Below are 21,063 nucleotides of genomic sequence, written 5' to 3' on the forward strand. Positions count from 1 at the left end.
TGAACACATTCTAGTGTTATTAAATATAGCTTTCAGTTCAAATTGCAGATTCTGGTTCACTTGTGACCAAAAAAAGCGCAAGAAACTGCTGGCATTGCTTTTCCACCTCAAGTATATTGAGAAAATTAAGTTAAAAAAGTTTCCTGTGCCTTAGGGTTCAAATATATATATATATATATATATATATTATAGTAAAAGGTGGGTGTATTTAAAATGATGAAAAAAGACAATAAGTCCTAATTATTTTCACAGAGACACTTGGTTTTAAAGGTATTTTCAAAAAAGGTATTTTAAAGGTATTGTTCTTGAGGAACTTTTTTTTAATTTGAACAGTGATTTTTTTGTAATGTTTTTAATCAAGGAGTGTTTACTGATCATCAGCTTGTTCAGACCAAGGGTCTTTTGTCCCAGGTCACTGTTAATAATTTATGCTTTCAAGAGTGATAGCGCAAAATAATTCACCAGCTTGATGGCATGGAAAGACAGAAAGAGGAGAAACACATTTATCCGTAAAACAAGCCTCGGGCAATTACCTACAGGGTATTCATGAGCACATTATGCATTGCAAAACAAAAATACGCTGGGAATATTATAGCAGTAGCATGCACTACTGAAAACACTACATTTTGCCATTGGCACACCACATCCTCTGTTAGAAAAGCTGAACACTGTGGTGACCGACTACTAGCCCCCACAGTGGCAGCATCACAAATGGTCTATCATCCATGGCCGAAAAGCTTTCTAATGCAGTAATTCAATGGTTTATGCATGCATCTCAAAACATGATACTTTTAGCATTTCCAGAGCAAGCATCCAATGTCCCATATTCTTCCCCTCTTAGGAAACTTGACATTTCAGCACTTCCCCATTAAATAAATATGAATCATTAAAGTTTGACTTTCGGAAGAAACATGTTCGATCCTGGATTATGAACTAAATATTCACTGAATATTTCATTCGGCGCCTGCCTCTGGAGGCAGTGGGAGGTGCTGTATAGTACACTGCATAGTTTGGAGCTATTTATATCAATCTCATCATTCAAATAACTCAGATACTCAGGGCTCCCCAAACAAAGAGAACGAAATACATGAATACACAGAAACACAATTCTAGCATTAAAAAGAAATGGTCATGAATAAAATATGGCAAAGCACAAGACAAACAAAATAAGCAAAGAAATCATATACATGAGTATATCCGAGCTTAGAGGTATTGGAATTAGCATTTCCCACACTGCAGCTTAGAGCAGCACCTTCAGACCTGCATCCGAAACCTTAAAAGTAAATAAAGGTTTAAGTGGTATTTGCATTTGCTTTTCTGGTGGTCTACACATTAAGCACTCTTCTTAAAGCCATAGTGTGCATGCAACTTATGTTAACCACATTCAAAACTCTGAACTGGGTAATATCCACTTATGTATTTTGTTAATCCTTTTCAGAGTTGTAATAAGATCTCCTAGTCTCATCTGTAATTCTTCGGATCTGTAAAAATATCAAGCAGTGTTTCCTATGTCTGTTCCTAGGGACATACTTGAGGTATGTGTTCCAACTAGGGCTGGGCGATATATCGAGTTTTTATTAAAATGTATTATTTTGGGCAAAATACAAAACACTTGTATCACAAGTATGAAGTGTTTGGAATGTGGGAGGAGTAACTGTCAATGTTTTTATGCAGACAATCATGTTGCAGGAAAATGCTTGTCAAGCATATTTCGTGCAGCCAATCACCTTGGAAGAGGAGGGTGCAAATGTGCCTTGTTGTGTTGCAATGGAATAATTTGATGTTAGTAAATTAGTAGTTTTGATGTCTTTAATCAGGAAATGCAACAGCTTATCAAGTTGAATGTTTGTTTTACAATCATGGATTTGTAGGATTACGATCTTGAATGTATTATATTATATTAACCTTTTTTTAAAGCAATGGAAGCCAATGAACGAAGTTACCTGGTGTCAATTAAATGTTTGAATTACACACTAAAAACAGAAGCGAATATTTTTTATATATACAGGGTTTCCCACAGCACTATTCAGGCCATGCAAGAAAAACATCAACAAAAAGAAACTTTAAAGCGCATGTTTCACCTGCTCTCGTTCGCTCCGGCTACACCCGAAGCACCCCGACAATATGCGATCACACCCCCCCCTCCACCTTGCCTATGAAACCATGATGTGTATATAGATATAATTTGTATACAATTATAGATTAACGTTTGTCAGCATTTAATATAATTTGAAATGCAATGTAAAGAAATGCAGAATGTTTGATATTTTTAGCTTATTAAGGTGGGTGCAGTGGTGCAACACTAGTAACAACAATCTTTTGTGTTTTTACATTATGCAGAGCAGTACTGGTAAGTACAATTTGAAATCAAAACTCGACTGTCATAGCAAGAAAACGTACCTGTTTAGCGTTTTCAGCGCCAGAATTCAGCGCCTTTGCCTTTGTCTGAAAAAGTACCTATGGTCTTTTCTTGTATTTGTATTGAATTAAAATAGTAATAATAATAATAATAATAATTTTGAAATACACTGTTCGTTAATATCACCTCCTAGTTTTATAGGATACTACTTCAGTAATTGATTAAATGATAGTTTCCAAAACAATTTTTGGTTTAACTTTCTAATCGTATATTTAAATCATGATTATATAATCATTTTATTTTATCTATCTATGTATTATTTCCTTGATACATAATTTAACAATTTCTACAACTGTCTTGCTAACATTACATTTATATGCACCCGCCGCTGCTATTTTTTCCCAGTTGACTTGACTCCGCCTTTAACGCAAAGAGTCGTCGAAGGGAGCAGTGAAGGCCACAAACGGCTCGATTAGGCTCCCTTCACTCGTTCCCTAAGGTATTGGGACAGCCCTTAAGATGGCCACCGTAGTACTTCTGCCCCGCAAGGGAAGGGAACGAGGGAACAATGCGATTTGAGACGTAGCCTAGAACTAAAGACGCCCTGATGCGCGAGCAAGCGCCTCTGAGTGCCGCTCGTATGAAAAGCAGAGAGCTCTCCTGCGCATGTCAGAGTCTCCACATGTCTTTAACAGTGGAGGAGAAGTGTTTTGGTCATCCAAACCAAAACCGTTCTCTATATTTTACTATGCAAACAAAAATACATTATTTTTTTCTGAAATGTACGTTCAAGTTTTGCATTTTAATTAATTATTTTCAGACAAATCGTTCAAATGTCCCAGTTTTGTTAAGCATAAAATGAGAGGACACCTGGGTCAGTTTAAATGAAAAGCTAACCCAAAGACAAATAACATAACGACAGCAATAGCTGGGATTTTAGCAACAACAACAACAACAACAACAACAACAGCAGCAGCAACAACAATAATAAAAAACACGGCGCCATATGGAAGGTAGGAAATCGCGCTTCCATTTGCTTTATGAACCCCGTTTCACATGTATGTGCTGTAAAATGTCTGTATAATACAGCGACAGCAAGTTACATAGTATAATATATTGATGGAAAAGTAATTTATACAATACAAATAAAAGTAAAACTTCCCCTGAATCATTTTCGCCCCTGAAGACATGTTGATGTTTACTATAACGTTGAAATTGTATTATTGTGAAAAGCCATCTCTTTCTTACGAAGTAAATAAGACTGTTGTTGGTTGGCCTTTTAAAATAATTCCAGACCACTGAACTTTTGTTTTTAGGTTTCCTTCCTGCAGAGGAACTTGTTGCTGTTTACCTTCCGCTGTTTTTAAAATGTGGTGAATACTCGACTAATTTTATTCCTCACTTCGAATAATTAATCGAATACTTTGAATAATCGTTGCAGCACTAATATTATATATATATATATATATATCTTTTATATTTTCTGTGGACTTCATGAAGTCTATTCCACAGCCTTGAGTGTGTATTCCATGATTTTTCATTAAAATGTAGTTTGGCAGCAAGTATTTGTTATTTTGTGCATTGTTATTTTTATGTAATGTATTAATTTAAAGGCAGGTCAAACAAAAATCATATTTACCATGATTAAAGAAAGACTTGTTTGAATTATAATGTCTTTGGTCTTATTTTGTAGCTTGTTTGGAGAAAAAAGAAATAGAGATCGGGCATCGCCCAGACATTCTAAAAATATCAAGATATAATTTGTAGGTCATATCACCTACCCCTAGTTCCAACTGAGCACTCAATTAATGAATTAGCTGGAGCTTTTCAATTTTTTCCAGCTTTTAAATAGCTGCAGATTTCAAGCCATAATGTTATAGAATTATCGAGAGCTGAAAACAATTGAACACATTTAATTAACTATTAGGCTAGTTCAGTTAGCGCTTTCTTAAAGTTATTATTTTATTTGAAATCTACTATACAAATTATACTTTGTATTAATCAGGCACCGACTCAAAGTGTCCAAAATTTGTTACACAAAGGCCAAGACCAAATAAAAACTGAACTACACCTGGTTACACCTAACAGAAGCCTGTCTGTATAGCAATCACATAAAACAGATGGATTAAGTCTATATAATAGCAATTCTACCTATTAATTCGTTTATTTCATTCTCCCATGAATTCAGTACATCATTCCATCTATAGGCACAGCAGGCAATTTTTCCAATGTTGCATATATTTGCTTTGCCATTAAAACATGATTTACAGAACAAGCTTTTACAATATTTTTTACATGTAGAGATATGTATATGTAAATATAGTATATCACTCCTCTTTGGCTGTTTCCCTCTGCTTTCAAACAAGTTTAGGTAATTCCACATTCCAGTCAAAAAACCCACCCTCGATCCTACCTCTCTCCAGAATTACTTCCCCATCTCCATTCTCCATTTCCTCTCTAAAACCCTTGACTGGTGTGACCTGGCAATTCACCACTGACATAAAATTATAAACAAAGATTTTCAAAATGGCATTGGGGGATCCCCTGAGCGGTCAAAAACAGCTGTCAGCACATTATGTTAAAGCCTACATCTAGACATCGGTCTCTTTTTACAGCAGCTCAGTGGGTCTATTAACCATAATTCACTAATAGATCTATGTTCAGAAATATGTTAACCATCCATTTCTGTGATTGTTAAGTGATTTCTAACAACCCTGCTGGAAGCCCTCGACAGCCGTTTGCCTTTTACGGCTCACAATTTGTTTTTTGTACCTTGCTCAAGGGTAAAACAGCAGTGTCCCCCACCTTGGACCCGTGACCCGGTCCACTCTGATTAGAAGGCAGAATTCCCCGGTCAAGACAGAATACACTACCATATTAACCCAGATTTCTGCTGAATAAGATATTTGGAGTCCAGTGGAACATAAACAGATAAAGAACTGAAAAGAAAATTAGAGTATGAATTATTCATAGATCCACATAACAAGGATTTGGTACTTCTGAGCCATGTGTTACTTATGTTTGTTTGTTTGTATTGAGATTAAATTCTCAAAGCTACAAATAAAACAAAAATAACATTTTTTTAAATGTAGTTATTTAGTATAAAAGTGTGGGTTTTAAAAAGACAATATAAAACCACTCTCATGGGTTTAGGTTACATATTACTAAATAACTATCACTTGCAATGCCATACAAGAGATAAGATGTAAATATAATCTATTTATCTCTTTTTAAAGATCATAATCATTATTTGACTATCTACAAAATTAAGGATTTGCACCTCAGGCTTGTAGACTTCACATTAAATATACATTATAGGTACAAACATTCCCATAACATCAACAAGAATGCATACTTATCACTATTCACTTAAAAGAGGAAACGTGCTGGTGAGATGTTTCTTTATTAACAAATATACACCGATCAGCCATAACATTATGACCACCTGCCTAATATTGGGTAGGTCCCCCTTTTGCCGCCAAAACAGCCCTGACCCGTCGAGGCATGGACTGCACTAGACCTCTGAAGGTGTGCTGTGGTATCTGGCACCAAGATGTTAGCAGCGGATCCTTTAAGTCCTGTAAGTTGCGAGGTGGGGCCTCCATGGATCGGACTTGTTTGTCCAGCAATCCCACAGATGCTCGATTGGATTGAGATCTGGGGAATTTGGAGGCCAAGTCAACACCTTGAACTCGTGATTCATCAGACCAGGCCACCTTCTTCCATTGCTCCGTGGTACAGTTCTGATGCTCACGTGCCCATTGTAGGCACTTTCGGCAATGGACAGGGGTCAGCATGGGCACCCTGACTGGTCTGTGGCTACGCAGCCCCATACGCAACAAACTGCGATGCACTGTGTGTTCTGACACCTTTCTATCAGAACCAGCATTCACTTTTTCAGCAATTTGAGCTACAGTAGCTCGTCTGTTGGATCGGACCACACGGGCCAGCCTTCACTCCCCACATGCATCACTGAGCCTTGGCCGCCCACGACCCTTGTCACTGCTCACAGACCGGGACCACCCCACAAGAGCTGCAGTTTTGGAGATGCTCTGACCCAGTCGTCTAGCCATCACAATTTGGCCCTTGTCAAAGTCGCTCAGATCCTTACGCTTGCCCATTTTTCCTGCATCTAACACATCAACTTTGAGGACAAAATGTTCACTTGCTGTCTAATATATCCCACCCACTGACAGGTGACATGATAACGAGATTATCAGTGTTATTCACTTCACCTGTCAGTGGTCATAATGTTATGGCTGATCGGTGTACAAATAAGAAAATAAGAGGGGAGATTCCTTAGGTCTCTGAGGGACAGTTCTGGCTCGTGGGATATCACATGAGGAATACTGCTCTGGGGCCATAAAAGGTGAGTTTTAGATGGCATAGAAAAGATCCCTATTTAAAAACAAAGGCAGCTACATTTTATTTAAGTAGGGGTGCCAACAATGTGTTAGAAAAAACAAGATTTCAAATTTTACACATAATGCAATTGAGAGAGAATGATTTGTCCTTCAAGAGAAACTTTCAACAGTGAACCACGTTGCTTTTCAATTAACATTATTCGGACACCAACATGGGCCTCTGCTGAAGTGGGAGAATATTTTTACAGATGAAAACTTGTACCCTGGTCACAGTGCTTTGAACTGTAGTAGAGGATACAGTTTTAATGATCACTGGGGAGATGATAGTGAAAAACAAGTCGGCCAATTTGGCCCAAAGTGAGAAAAATGCAGCTGGCTGAGAGAAATAAAAAAGGCTTCTTTGTTCTCTTAAGCTGTAGGATGTTTGGGAGGTACTTTTTAACCACTGCAGATTTATGATGTGTCTACATTGCATTCGAGATGCAGGTGATCCCAAGTAGCTCTGGAAAGGATCACAGAGAGATTTATGATGCTTCCTGTACATGAAGGGAAATCGTAAATTGTTGCTATGTTACTTAAGGTGCTTTATGACTACACCATCCTTATCCATCAACAGGAGACAATAAGAGATTTGTTAAAGACCAAATCAATAAATAAGAGGCAACAGCGACTTTCACCCCATTGTAACAAAACCCAAATTCAGGGCATTGCCTAGATATTTCATGCCTCAGTCCACTGGTGACCTCCAGTAAACATCCTTGAAATCCAATCCAATCTGAACCTGTCTGATCAGACTAACAGTCAAGCTTAGAAGTGAATCTACATTAGTCTGATCAGACTAACAGTCAAGCTTAGAAGTGAATCTACATTAAACATCTTGCATTAGTCAAGCTTCTTAGCTTAGTTTAACTGCTTCTCAGACTATGTCACCCTACAGCTATTATATGCAGTTGTCTCTGTCTTACCAAGACCCAAAATATTTGCTAATATACATCTATATAGATCTTTTAGTTAGCTTTCTCCTTCCTTTGTCTATTTGGATGGACTAATACATATCTAGGTTTTTGTTGCAGGCAATGCTTTGTATTGGGATTTTGTTACAGTGGGGTGAAAGTCACTACAGCTGATTGTTCTTTAACACAAAGGTTAAACTTAAGTTTGGGGTTGAGCTTAGTTCTGTACATTAATTTAACTATAAATCAATGTAATCTAATAACCAAAGATTACACACAATTCAGTCCTATGCACGTTGAGTAAAAGAAAACTAAACTCAGTGTTTCACACATCGGTTTACCGCATTCATTACACAGTTCACTCAGTTTTACAAACCCACCTCACTGTGGAGTTTTTAAGTGAAATATTTCACTGACTTTGTAGTTTAAAGGCTCTCATTAATATGACAGTGATCTGAGTCATGGAGAGCACACTGCAATATGTTCCTCACTGAAAACACTAGTATTACTTGATAAACCAGAAAATGTTTTGGATTTAATCATTCTAAGGATTGTCCTTTGCCAATGCTCTAAATTAAGATTACAGACAAACATTCTCAATGTGCTGTTCAGGGTTTTCTGTATTCCATAATATAATACTTACTGGCCACTAGGCCATGCTCATTTGACACTTCATTTTATAATATTGACAGACCTTACTGTCACAACTTATTAAGCTAACTAGTTAAAAACTGCAAAAGATATGGCCCTTTAATTTCCCCAAGCACACAAAACATAAAAGCTTAATTGCCTTGTTTCAGAGGGCAGCTTCATCAAGAGAATCAACAAATATTTTCCTAAACTTGTTTCATTACTTCCTAGATAATACAAATACACAGTCCTGACAGCTGGGATATGAAAACATTAAAAAAACATGCAGAGAATTGAATTATGTACATTTACATATTTGTTTCAGCCTTTCATAGCAAACAATATAAAAATTCAGTTTGAAAAAGGTTTCAACACGTCCAGAGTTCCAGACATCCTAATCTTGTCATCACTGTGACAGAGTGTTTATTATTTTAAAATCTAAATCCACCTCTGTTTTCCCCCCAGATTTCTCCTGTAAAGTTCACCAAAGCTACCAACACACCTCAATTGATAACCTCAATCCTCTGATATATACCTCCTGCTCTTCAGAATACCTGGAACACACACTCATTGTGATCTGTAGTTATAAACCAGGGTGATTTTATCATCAGACTTATCTGTTGTCATGCAGAAACACCACAATAATATAGGCTACTCATGAAGACACCTCTTGAGGTTTAAGGGTTTGAAGAAAAAAAGAAAATGCTGATATACAGATTCTCTCTTGCCATGGACTAATGGATGTTATGAATCCCAAGCTTTGCAAAAGGTTTGTTGTATCAGGTCTTTCTGCCACAACTGACAACTATAGTCAAAAATGATGATGTAGTGCCCATACAATCAAATCAACATCTCCCACTTCAGTATAATCAGGAGAAGGAAATATCTAAAATTCTTAACTCAAGAAAAAATGCAAAAGTCAACTCTAAGAACAAGCACACTTAAAACTCATTATAAGGCTCTCACTGGTACAAGGCTACTGCTCCCAGGCATATTAAATACTATTAAAATGGCTTTCATTAGAACTTGTGCCTCATTATACAGCATGGAAAATGCTTAGCTATGACATTTTAATAATGAGAGGGGAGTAGATTTTTTGCTGAAGAAGTGGATTCTAAAGACAAGGTGTTACCCACATTAGCAATGTCAGGGTTAAACAAGTGGAAAATGCCCATTACTTTACCAAATCAATGCAAATGCCACAGCTGAAATTATCTTTATTACTTTTCCTGTTTGTAGCTGTTATGTACAACACCTATAGCGGTTCTGCACTGCCACAGCTAATGATACACGTTGTGAAAGATATCAGTCATCTAATGCATACTTGCACAGATTAGATATACTCCAGTTATTGCAATGATCCAGATTTTTAATTGCTATCCCTTTTCAAAAGAGCTAATATTAGCTTATTATTATTATGAGGAGTACTCAATTTAATCAAAAGCCATCCTGCATAAAATGTTAGGGAACTACCTTCATATTAGGCTAATTCTGATGTTTTTACCTTGCATGTATTTTGCTTTGTCATGGTTCAGACACATTTGTTTACCATGACTTCACTGCACTTTACAAGACTTTACCTACTTGTACACTACCAGAGTTTCCTAATTAAAACAGCACAATATTAATCTACTAGAACTATTTAATTTCCATATATTAAATATTTGACTATTTTATCAATGTCTGTCGAGACTGAATTCTTTCCATGGAACTGAAATGCTTCAACCAAAAGTAAAACATTTGAATCTAGTATCAGGAAAGCATGATACATTATTCTCTCCATGTTAGTGTGTTAAAAGCAAATGGGATATCTTACCTAGTCCGGGGGGCACCTCAGGGCATGGTGGTATAGGCTTGGCGGTGGGCGTGTGGTTAGTTTCGGGCCTGGTGCTCGGCAAAAAGTGGTCCCCTGTGGCCAAGTAACTGGCAAAAGTCCCGTTAGGACGTGTGAGGTTGTAGTAGTAGTGATGTGTCCTGGAAAAGTTGCGCCCATTGAAGCGGCTGAAGATGTCGAAGCGCTGGCTGTAAACGTCGAAGTACAGGATCATCATGATGAGGAAGTGTACGAGACAGAGCAGCAGGACAGCCTTGCAGATCCTTTCCAGCGTCCTGCCCAACATCAGTCTGGTCATTTTCGAGGCCACCCTGGGGCACGGCAACAGGCATCCGCTCCCTTCTCTGTATGGCTTCTTAGGGCTGGTCCATCACCTACACAGTATAAAACATTAGGAGCTGTCTTAAGACATATAAACCGTGCCTTCAAACAATGTTTTTAATCAGAGTTATGGGTTGCTATGGCTGGGATTCATTTGGTAATTATGGTCTCATGCAATCCCTGCTTAGATAGCAATTGTTATTTCAAAATGACATAAAACTCTCAATAATGAAGCAAACAGTACAAACAGAGTCTTTTTAATCTTCAGACTTGTGAAACAAAACAAAACAAAAAAGCTAATTTAATTAAGCAGCCAACAAAATTATATAATTAAATAAAAACCAAACAGGCAAATCAGTTTGCTAGTAAGAACCTCAAGCTACACACAATACATCAGATACCGCAGATATTAATTAATCTTTAGCACCTGAAGGAACCAAAATATTGTTTGCAAATACAAATAGTTTCAAAACATGTATTTCACTTTAAAACAGATCTTATGAAATAATATTTTTTCTACTTTTGTCTGGTTCTTTTATTTTTCAAAATGACACTTGTATAGCATTTATAGCTAATTTCAAAAGCACAAAAATCACAATAAGTACAGAATGCACATTCAGCCACCCTACTTTGCAGATTCTAGCTTTTGTGCTTTTGCTACATAATTGCTAGAAAATTGTATTTCTGAAGCTGCTCTGGGATATCATTATAGGCCCCTTGCGTGTGAATATAGACACGTTTTTCATTCGAACATGCATTGTATGCGATTTAAATTTTTATTGGTTTTGCAATAAGGCGAAGAGCAGACATCACACTGGAAGCTGCAGGACTCCAGCCCCGCGATACAAGGAGTAAACAGACTGGGAGCATGTGCAGCAGGCTGACCTGCGCTGTATTCATGGCATGATCACAGAGGAATCTCCCTGGTGCCGTTGCTTAAATTTCCAACTTATTTTGCAGAAGGCTGATGTGAAAAGACCCCAGAGAACTGAAATGGGTAAAAGGAGGGGGGAGGACCATGTTGAATGCTGGGTGGGAATTTACAACCCTGCTCTGTTTTATTTACAGCCAAATAAGCCACTTACAGCTTCTAAGGAAGCATGTGATTTAACATGAAAGCTTTATACATAGTACGTATGCTGTTAAATTGCTATGGTCGTATTGATAATGATCACTAGTCCGCCTTTATGTCTTCTATTAATTTATTACCATTAAGAAACCAACAAAAACACACACTGTTCGAAGTCTCTTAGGTCATGCTCCCAACACTGTAAAACACTGTCCTGTGATCTAATGCACTGTATCAATGAACCATATGCTTCTCTACTCTACATGATTCTATGATCTGCTATACACTGAACAAGAAAGAGCGAGGAAGTGAGGGAATCGTTCGGCTCGTTCACTGCATAGGGCGAACAAGGCGTCTTTGTTTTCACTATTTAAATGGGAGTAGGCTATTCCTTATTCTCGTCTCTCTTGTATCTGTTGTCTGACTCCAGCACATAAAGAACAGTATCTGCAACTTTAACCAGCCTTCTTACATCAGCAGACAATAATATCACTATGGAAACAGTCAGGTGGTAGGGAATTTACAAGGATGCTGCAGGTGCAGAAGTGTTTCAATATCCTGTTCCTCAGAAATAGGAGCATTGCCTTCGAGAAAATTCATAGATGCAATTCAAAGATAGCTGTTCATCTTTCAGGTTATTATGATGCAATTAATAAAGACTCTTCTCTTCTAAATAAATAAATAAATAAACTAAATAAATTTTGAGCAAATAAATATAATTCTCCTCTTTGCTCTCTCTGTGGTGGCTGTGATTTTCAGATTGTGATGCATAGGAAGGTACAAAAGGATTACAGTATTCTTCATTACCTAAAGTAATAGTTTTTGTATCACTTATTAATGTCTGTATACTTACCAACTGTAATGTAAATATTGAGAGAATTATTTTTCGCACAATGTAACTAGGCATTAACTTTCTGAAGGACTTCCTATCCCAGGAATATTTAGTTTCCACATAGTAAAGGTAATACTGCTGCCACATAAGTAAATGGCAAGCATATATCAACACAAGAAAATTATCAATTAAAAGAAAAAACATCAGAAGTGAAGAACTAATTAACTAATGATATTAAATATACTCCAAAGTATTTCAAGCACTGCGTTGAACAATGTGTTTGTTCTTTCATATTACCAATTAAGAAATAAGTCAATATAATGTTTATCCAACATTAATAATTACTTATCCTTCAGTTCAGAAATATTTAAGTTACATAACATCTATACTGACAGCATACTAATGGAAAAAGGAAGAAATTGGCTGCTATGTTTTACACGGAAATTCCTCTTACAAAATTGGAACAAAATGCATCCCACATGTATGTTAAAAATTTAATCCTACCCTTGTCATGAACTAGCAATATTTCATCATCATTTATACGTTTTCAGCCATGTAGAAGATAAAGCAAGATTGTCTTACTGTTAGATAGCTCAATAAAAAGGCATTTTCTACTTTGGATTGTGTTACAACTGATTGCAAAAAACACAAAACGGGATGTGTGGTTTACCTGGGATGTCAACATGCTTTAACACAGCATGAAAATGTTCTTAGAAATAAAAGCTATTAAGTTAACTTGTACAAAATAAGTTTGGTAGATGAGTCCCTTCTCTTGCTGTTCAAACAAGGCATTAACATGTAGACTATTATACACATACATCACCCAAACTTACGAAAACCTAAACAGATACAAACTTAAGTGTAAAAAATATATTAAAATAAAATATATATTAAAAATACACTTGCATCATGCAATTGTCTTCAAGCAAGGATCTAAAACCCAGTACATAAGAGCATTAATATTAAACATTTGCATTATATTGCATCAACTGTAACAGTAGGCTTACATTTCTGACTAAAGGTAATTAAGTTTTTGTTCCACGTTTACAAAATCTCTTTAGTGAGAAGGCTGGGCAAAGGATTTATAACACATGAACATCACAAAAAGACATTGAATTTCCACCCTGGAATGTTGAAAATGTTAAACATTTGCAAATCCCATTATTGCACTATGAAAGCATTTGGATGAATGATTCAGTCCCTATTATGCACATATAAAACAATGTAATGTACATTCATTTAAAACAGTATTCTGCACATTAAAATTACATGTACTTCCATTTGTGAGAGAGAAAAAAAAAAAAAACATGAACATCAAAATATTTTGAGCATTGACTGTACATTTTGTTAAACATTCTGGGGTCAACTTACAGATGACAAATACCTTTAATAGTAGCACAGCAAAAATTGCCTTGAGCAGGCTTGTTGAAAGCCTGCTGGCCAAATTGCCCAACTCGTGGGGCTGTTTTCGGAGAGGATTCGAAACACACAATCGCAGCTCTCGGGCTCAGCTTAGAGGCCCCATGACATAATTCCTCCTAATGAGCAGCCCTGGTGTGGTTGTAACTGCTTGCAAGAAATGTCAGCTGTTCCTATTCCTGTTAGTGTGGACACATGTTGCTCTCAAGCTAAGGCACTGCTATTCATAAACCCTTAAGAGTTAAAGCAAAGGAAGTTGATCATTTATGTCTTGAACTGCAGCCATAACTGCATCCCCGACTGAAGATTACATTATCAGTGATTCCATAATATAGAAAAATAACTTGAGAGTTATCGCTTTCCCAGAAGAATCGGTTTGGTAGCGTGTTCATGTGTAAGCTTTTGATCTGATCCATCAGTGACATGTTCTTGTTCTAATATGAAATGAATAGGTGGCCAAGATCTAATTTTCGTAAAGCAAAAGTAGAGGTTTTAAAATCACTGGAGATGATTTAATGACACTTCTTTTTAAGTCCGTCATGTCTTATAAATCGCAGACAAAGACTTGCAGCATGAACTCTAAAGACAGTCATTGGAGAGAACAAGATCCTTGCAGGGAACCTGAGGCATTTACTGAAGATGAAAATGTAAAGTCTCACTATACAATCGTCCTGCCTTCTTCGTGCAAGTATTAGAGTTATTTAATGGGGATAACTGGGTCAGTAGCTTTCTTAAAAGCATAGGAATAACAAAATTTACAACCAAAGTATAGTCCTACTTCATGGTGTTGGTACATGGTAGTTTTGTGTTGAGCAGCAGGCTGAGTCATGTTTTTCACAAAGTCTTGGTACCCTCAAATACAGGCTTTAACAGTCAGCAATAACACATAACATTCAGAATACTTTGTGTGAAATATCACACTGGTGGGAATTTTCAAACCAAATCCTGAGATGATTAATTATCAATGCAATACATGTATCAAAACAACCGAAACAATGGTTATCTCATGTCAAAGGTTCAAAGGTGATGGCTTGACAGTCAAAATCAGTTTGAAGATGTACCAGGATGTGTGTCTAGAGTGATCACAGATATCCAATGTTTGACTTCTCTAACTTGTGTCCTAATGGTGACACACTTCATAAACAGTGTACTTACAGTGTAAACATGGTCTATTTATAAAGGGTAATCTACTGTGTATTCCACATCTGTCTTAGTCACCGTAAATGCAATACAAGATCCCTGACTTTTTCACTACTAAAGTTTATAATGTACTTTAGGAATGCTGTGTTGAAAAGAAGAAATAAATACAAAAAATTCTCATAGATACGAAAAATGAAACCCTGAAATCCATTAGAATAAATCCACACTTCTTCAGGAACAGTATGAATACTATTGCTGACATCAACGTATAATAAATATGATCTCCTTAAAAAGATATATTGAAATCACAGCAGTCTAAGGTGCATGCGCCTCTCAGAGAAGTCTAAACTAAGACAATTTGATTAGCAGTTCGAAAAACAGAGCCACCATACGCCCGTCACCAGATATACTCATCTGAATATCTCAGTATGTCATATTGTGACCCTCAAAGGATTTTATTCACATTGTCTGACTTCACAATTTTCCAGAATTACATTGTATCCAATCGCCAATAATAAAGAATGTGGTAATTCAGTAACTCAGACTAGCGCTAAGTACCCTGCAATTCACTAAAACCGTAAATTGGACAACATGTTTTGAGTCATCATTAATCTGAGTTAAAACTATTACTGAAACACAGCTTACGAAAAGGAAAGGAAAAGACAAAAACAAAGAAGATTGCTTTCTGCAGCAGCAAATCATTAATTATTTTTCTCTATAATGTGGTGTGGTAATGATAATTCTGCTCAAACTCTCTTCACTGTGAAGCACAAAAGATTAAACTGTGCTATTTACACAAGGCAAGGACTATTCTCAGTTAATTTGAAGGAGCATTTCTAGACTTTCATGTTAGCATTGATATTTCAACCAGTTTCATACTGCTTTAACAGACGCTTTCTTTTTTTTGTGTGCAGCAACTGCGGATCTTGATTTATACTGACTGAATTTCCTTGCTCTTATTAAGACGTATGAAAGAAAAAGAAGTGAAACGTCTGTCTTTTCTGACTTTTCTAACTAAGCATCTCTATCCTTCCTCAAGCATCTGCTATGAAGCAAACTATTCAAACTATTCTAGGTCAACATTTCTGAATCTTATGAATGAGTAAAGAATTTAAGTACAGAACTCAAAAGTACATGATAAGGTACTAAACCTACACAGAAAATAAAAAGAAAGAAGAAGAAAATTAAGAAGAAATAGATTAAGAAAAATCACAACTGGTGAAATTCTTCCACTAGGAAAAAACTGCTTCAGCTATAAATCCTTTTTGTAATTTTCTTACTTGAACTGAATGGAACTGATAACCTTGAATTACATTACATTACAGTCATAGTACTTGAAAAATATACTTGAAATGTATTAAAGATTTGGATTTCAAATTGGTATGTGCATCTTAAACAGCATGTTGCTTTTATACCTTACAAAAACACCCACTAGGCAGGAAATACATCTCCGCTATTACTATTTCTTATAGTACATTTACTGCTTTATAATTTTAGAAATTCACATCACTGGGGAGCTCATAGATTTGCTCATATACTTTCAAACCACCAGGTACTAGTTGGACTTTCGACCTGTTTCCATTAGGTTTCTTATTACTGTCCTGAAGCTGTCCATTACCCTTATTGGTTTAAAGGGGTCAGCAATAACTGTAAATGTTGAAAGAAAGTAATGCACAGTACCGTTACAGATTAAAAATAACGATTAGCATGTTCCATAAAGACAAGATGGTCAAGCCGTGTATCAGAAAAGCCATCTAATCTTAGCTAATCAAATGTGCTTTTCCTCTCTGCTAAATTCCTCAGCCAAAGCTTCAAAGAACATTCAAACATCCTAGGATCCCAGAGAGAACACCAGCTGACGCGCACAAAGAACAAGAGCAATTCCCGCAATGAATAATTCATTTTCCAGTAGGCTAGGTTTCATGTTCCCGGATCACTTAATGGTGTACCACACCTTTAAGAAAGGCAAGACAACAACAAACAACCACAACAATAAACAACACGAGAAGCCTGGCCTAACGCAGCGTTCCTGCCATGTGCAGAGGATCAAATACAGTCAGTCGTGGTTTCAATGCTCAATTTCAGGTTGCAAATGATGACAGGACTCTCCATTTCTGCAGTTCCAGAGCAGACAGCTGTTTATGCAAATTAATGGTTAATCTGTTATTAGCTCCAATGTGGACACCTGCATTGGAAATGGATATGTTCCCCTACGCAGTTGCAGGACAGAGGAAACTTCTCTCTTCACAGCAACTCACCTGCAGTCATAAAATTCCAAAATAAAAAGTCTCACAGAGATTTGGCTAAAGGAAGAATGACTGAAGAGTTTTAGTGAGAGGAGGACTGATTTTATTTAAGGATGTGAAGACTATTGAGAAATACAAGACATGCTTTGTTGACATATAATTATAAAACGTACTGTGAGAGCTTTAAAACAACCAAAGGAACATTCCCAAATCAGTTCCAAGTTAGCAAGTCGACAGTTGTTTTTTTTGTATGACTCATTCATTCATTGTACAAGGTCCCTAGGCTCTTCTTTCAAAACCAACTAAAAACAGCATTTGGCATTTGTTCTGTGTTACAGAGGTAACTAAGTTTTTATATTTTGCTTAAGTATAGAGTTGGGTCAGGCTTAAAATGTAGGTTTGGATCAGGGTAAAGTTAAGAAGTAGTTTAAGGCACAATGTTTAGGCCAGGATAAAGGTTTACATTATGGCTGGGTTTGGGATTGAGTGAAGGTCAGTGTCATAGTTTGGTAAGAGTTAGACTAGTGGTCAGAGTCTGGGGAGAGGTTTACTGTTGAGCTTAGAACTATGCGTTTGGTTTAACTTTAGACTAGAGTTAAGATTTCAATCCTCAAGGCCTTTGTACATGTATCCACTTATCCATGAGAATTCAAATGTAGTTATTAAATGGACTGGTTAATACTGCGTGAGATGGAAAATCTATTAAATTTAGCTTTCCACGTCTATTCAATAAAGTCAGTTTCCTCAAAGTATATTTCAAGTGCGCCAGATAAAAACACACGCTGATTATATGCTTGTACGATGACAGCTAAGTGTATTATTCTTCATCTACAATATGCTCTGTTAATTTGTTATGTTCATTTGGAGGGTCTTCCCTTGACTGATGCAAAGCAGGCCTGCAACACGGCCACCAGAAGAGCGAGATCAGTGGAGTCACCTGCTTTTATTGTATTTTTTTGCAGTCTTTTGTTCTTGCACTTGCTGTGCAGTTCAAAGTCATATGCTAGGGAAGTATAATAAAACTGCTGAAGCCAAAAGGAGCCTCAGTGCCTCAGCTCAAGCTCCAGGCTCCAGCTCTGAAGCAGAGTTCAGAAAGCAGCCTAGCTCTGCTTCTTCTCCAGACACCAGGGCTGGCTCCAGGGCTCCAGAGCAGGATCACTGCCAACGCACGGATACATTGCATACAGTTTTCAAAGCCTGATAAGAAGGGGTGGGGAAAAAAGCTGTCCTAAATCTTTGGCCAAAAAAGTGATATTTCTCATAAAAAATATTTTCATTTGATGCTCATCTGTGTAGTAACCGACCAGTGGCAACAAGCAAGAACAGGAGAAAGACATTTTTTACTCAAACCATAAGGGCGCTCCTTGAACTATGGTTGGGTAAGCCCTCTCCTGAAACCAGTTTCCTGTCTAAAGCAGAGATTTACCTGGGAAAGTGTCTACACAATTGAGTGGATCAGTTAAACAGGGTTATGCGATCTAAACAATCTCAGTTCAGGCTATGTTGTTCTCACACCCAAGTGAAAGAGTGGTCCATGAATGCATGAACTCTTCATATGTGACGTCTATTGAGTTTTGTGGGGAACGCTCAGTTGGCATGGCTACAGCCCTGCGATACTACTTAAGGGATTTGTCAAATTCTGAAAATATCTAACCATCTCATTGGAGCAAGCACAACCATTTAATTTCTATCCCCAACGGTGATGGATAATTCAAGGATGACAATGTTACTATTAATTGTGGAGGCCGGTGTGCGTGACTGGTTTAAAAAACACAACAAATCTTCAGCATCTGTCCTGGCAACCATACTCATTGTATTGCGGTCAGATGGCTGATCTGTGGGATACGCTGAAATGTGCTGCGTGGAAGCGCATACCACCACCACTACTCTAAATGGAGGCTGGACTACTGGAGGACTACTGGAGGTGAAAAGTCCTCTAACAACTCGTTTTGTCTTGCATCCAAGCTCTCATTAGGGCCTGTGCTGCCACAACACAATATTAAAGGTTCAATATTTTGGGCCAAAGAATGTGTACATGTTCCTTGAGCAAAAGTGACATATGACATTCATTAATATTACAATACATTGCATGAGTCAAATCAATTTTTAAACTGCTTTAATAATTAAATTCAAAGCATGCCATGTGTGTTGTTTTCTGGGTTACTTATTCAGTTTGAAAAGAACTAATGATTACAATATAATGTACATGTTCTTAAAGATAGTCTCTGCAATGCTGTGTAATTCACCAATTAATTATTGTTAATGTTGGCTGTGAGGAGGCATTTGAGAAATTCGAGAAAGAACACTGACATTGTTTTCTCCCTGATCCTTATAATTACAGCTCTATAACCACAGGTTTAGTGACCCTGTTCATTTCCATCCTCTGCAATGTGCTGTTCCATATTGATATCAAAAAACCTTCTGTGCCATCTTGACTTAATTGATTCTTTTCAGCTTCATATAACAATATCAATGCTTTGGCTGCTTGTTAGGAGTGTGGATGTCAATTTTTAAAAATTAGACGTTATAATTCAATCTTTCAAATGGAATCAAAACCAAGGCTACTGTCATATGTGGGCCAAGAGCAGGGGGAGTTGTGCCTGATATTTCTGTAGGAGAGCTCTGGTTTTGTCTGTACTTGGCAGCCTTCGCTACTACACACAACAGAATAGCAACACACAAAAATAACAGAGAAACAATTATATCAGCAACAAACATTAATGTTCAATTTTCAAAAATATTTATCTACAGTATTACATGATTTCCTGTTAAAATGCAGTACAGAAGAAATATGGTAGTTTTTGTAGTATGAACACGAATCCAGAAACCTTTAACCAAACGTACAAAACCTACACTAATAATCTCTCTAAAGGACAATGTCGCAGAGTAGCTTACATTTTCACTGAAGATTTATCATAGTTCCTGGTATCTACAGCTTTTAACCTTTTCACCCCCATTTGTTAATGTATTTGGCATGGCTACAGTATTGGTAATCATCGTTTCTTCAGTATTTCAATGCAGTGCGATTAATTCTGCAATGAAAGATTAATGGGAGAGCTACTGACTACAGAGACAACACTGAGGTACTGATGATGGAGTACCTCAAACCTGCACTTACTAGTCTCATGTACTATTTTAATTGTAACAGAAAATGAGCTGAAGTTCAAGGTTAGTGGTACAGGTGCGACCCTAAAGGAAGACAAGGAAAGAGTTTTTTCCCAAAATAACTGTTAATTTTACCTGATACTGGCAGTACGTGTGAAACAGAAAAGTTAAGGTCATGTTGAGTACCTGCTGGGCCCTAGACATGTTACTGAAGGATAAGGGTCTTTGCCCTAAAGATTTCTGTGATCTTATAATCCTGACTGAAAATTATGCTCTTTTTAATCATTTTAATTCATATAGAAACACCCACAAAACACAGAGCATTGGGAAACAGCAGCAGGAGACATCAACCATCAGCACTGCCATTTCCCTATTGTAACCAGAAGTGTTCTAGCAAAGATATGTGGGAATCAAAGACACATTTGACAACTGACCTAACGAACACTGACCACAATAGTGAATATGACAAAACACAAACAACTGCTAAGGATATAAAAGAAACATAATGGTACTGAAGCATTATCGATCACAATTTTTTCACCAGTTTCTGCAATAACCAACTTCAGGATCCAGCTGCTAAAAGGTTATTAATTATTGATATTTCCCTGCAGTGCTTGGCACCTCCGATAGCCGCTGCTGGTGAAGTTTGGTCAGCTTGATTGATTGAACAAAGCAGCAGGCATTAGCTACAAGGTCCTGTTTAATGCTTAAAGCAGTGGAAAGGGTCAATACACATTTACCACGTCTTGGTGAAGCCGTCATGAAACTCTTACTACAGTGGAGCAAGCTTT

At 37.0% G+C, this 21,063-nt stretch overlaps 1 protein-coding gene across 2 annotated transcripts in view; it reads right to left on the bottom strand.

Moving 5' to 3' along the window:
- b4galt2 (UDP-Gal:betaGlcNAc beta 1,4- galactosyltransferase, polypeptide 2) overlaps positions 1-21,063 on the bottom strand; it is a 118,668-nt gene that overhangs the window by 85,575 nt on the left and 12,030 nt on the right. For both annotated transcript variants that reach the window (XM_066691808.1, XM_066691807.1), the window contains exon 2: positions 10,123-10,514. In XM_066691808.1, the coding sequence (XP_066547905.1) occupies positions 10,123-10,438 (316 nt within the window). In that variant the 5' untranslated portion in view covers positions 10,439-10,514. The remainder of the gene's footprint in view (positions 1-10,122; positions 10,515-21,063) is intronic.

The sequence above is a fragment of the Amia ocellicauda genome, chromosome 19 (assembly GCF_036373705.1).
Source record: "Amia ocellicauda isolate fAmiCal2 chromosome 19, fAmiCal2.hap1, whole genome shotgun sequence".
Taxonomy (NCBI): domain Eukaryota; kingdom Metazoa; phylum Chordata; class Actinopteri; order Amiiformes; family Amiidae; genus Amia; species Amia ocellicauda.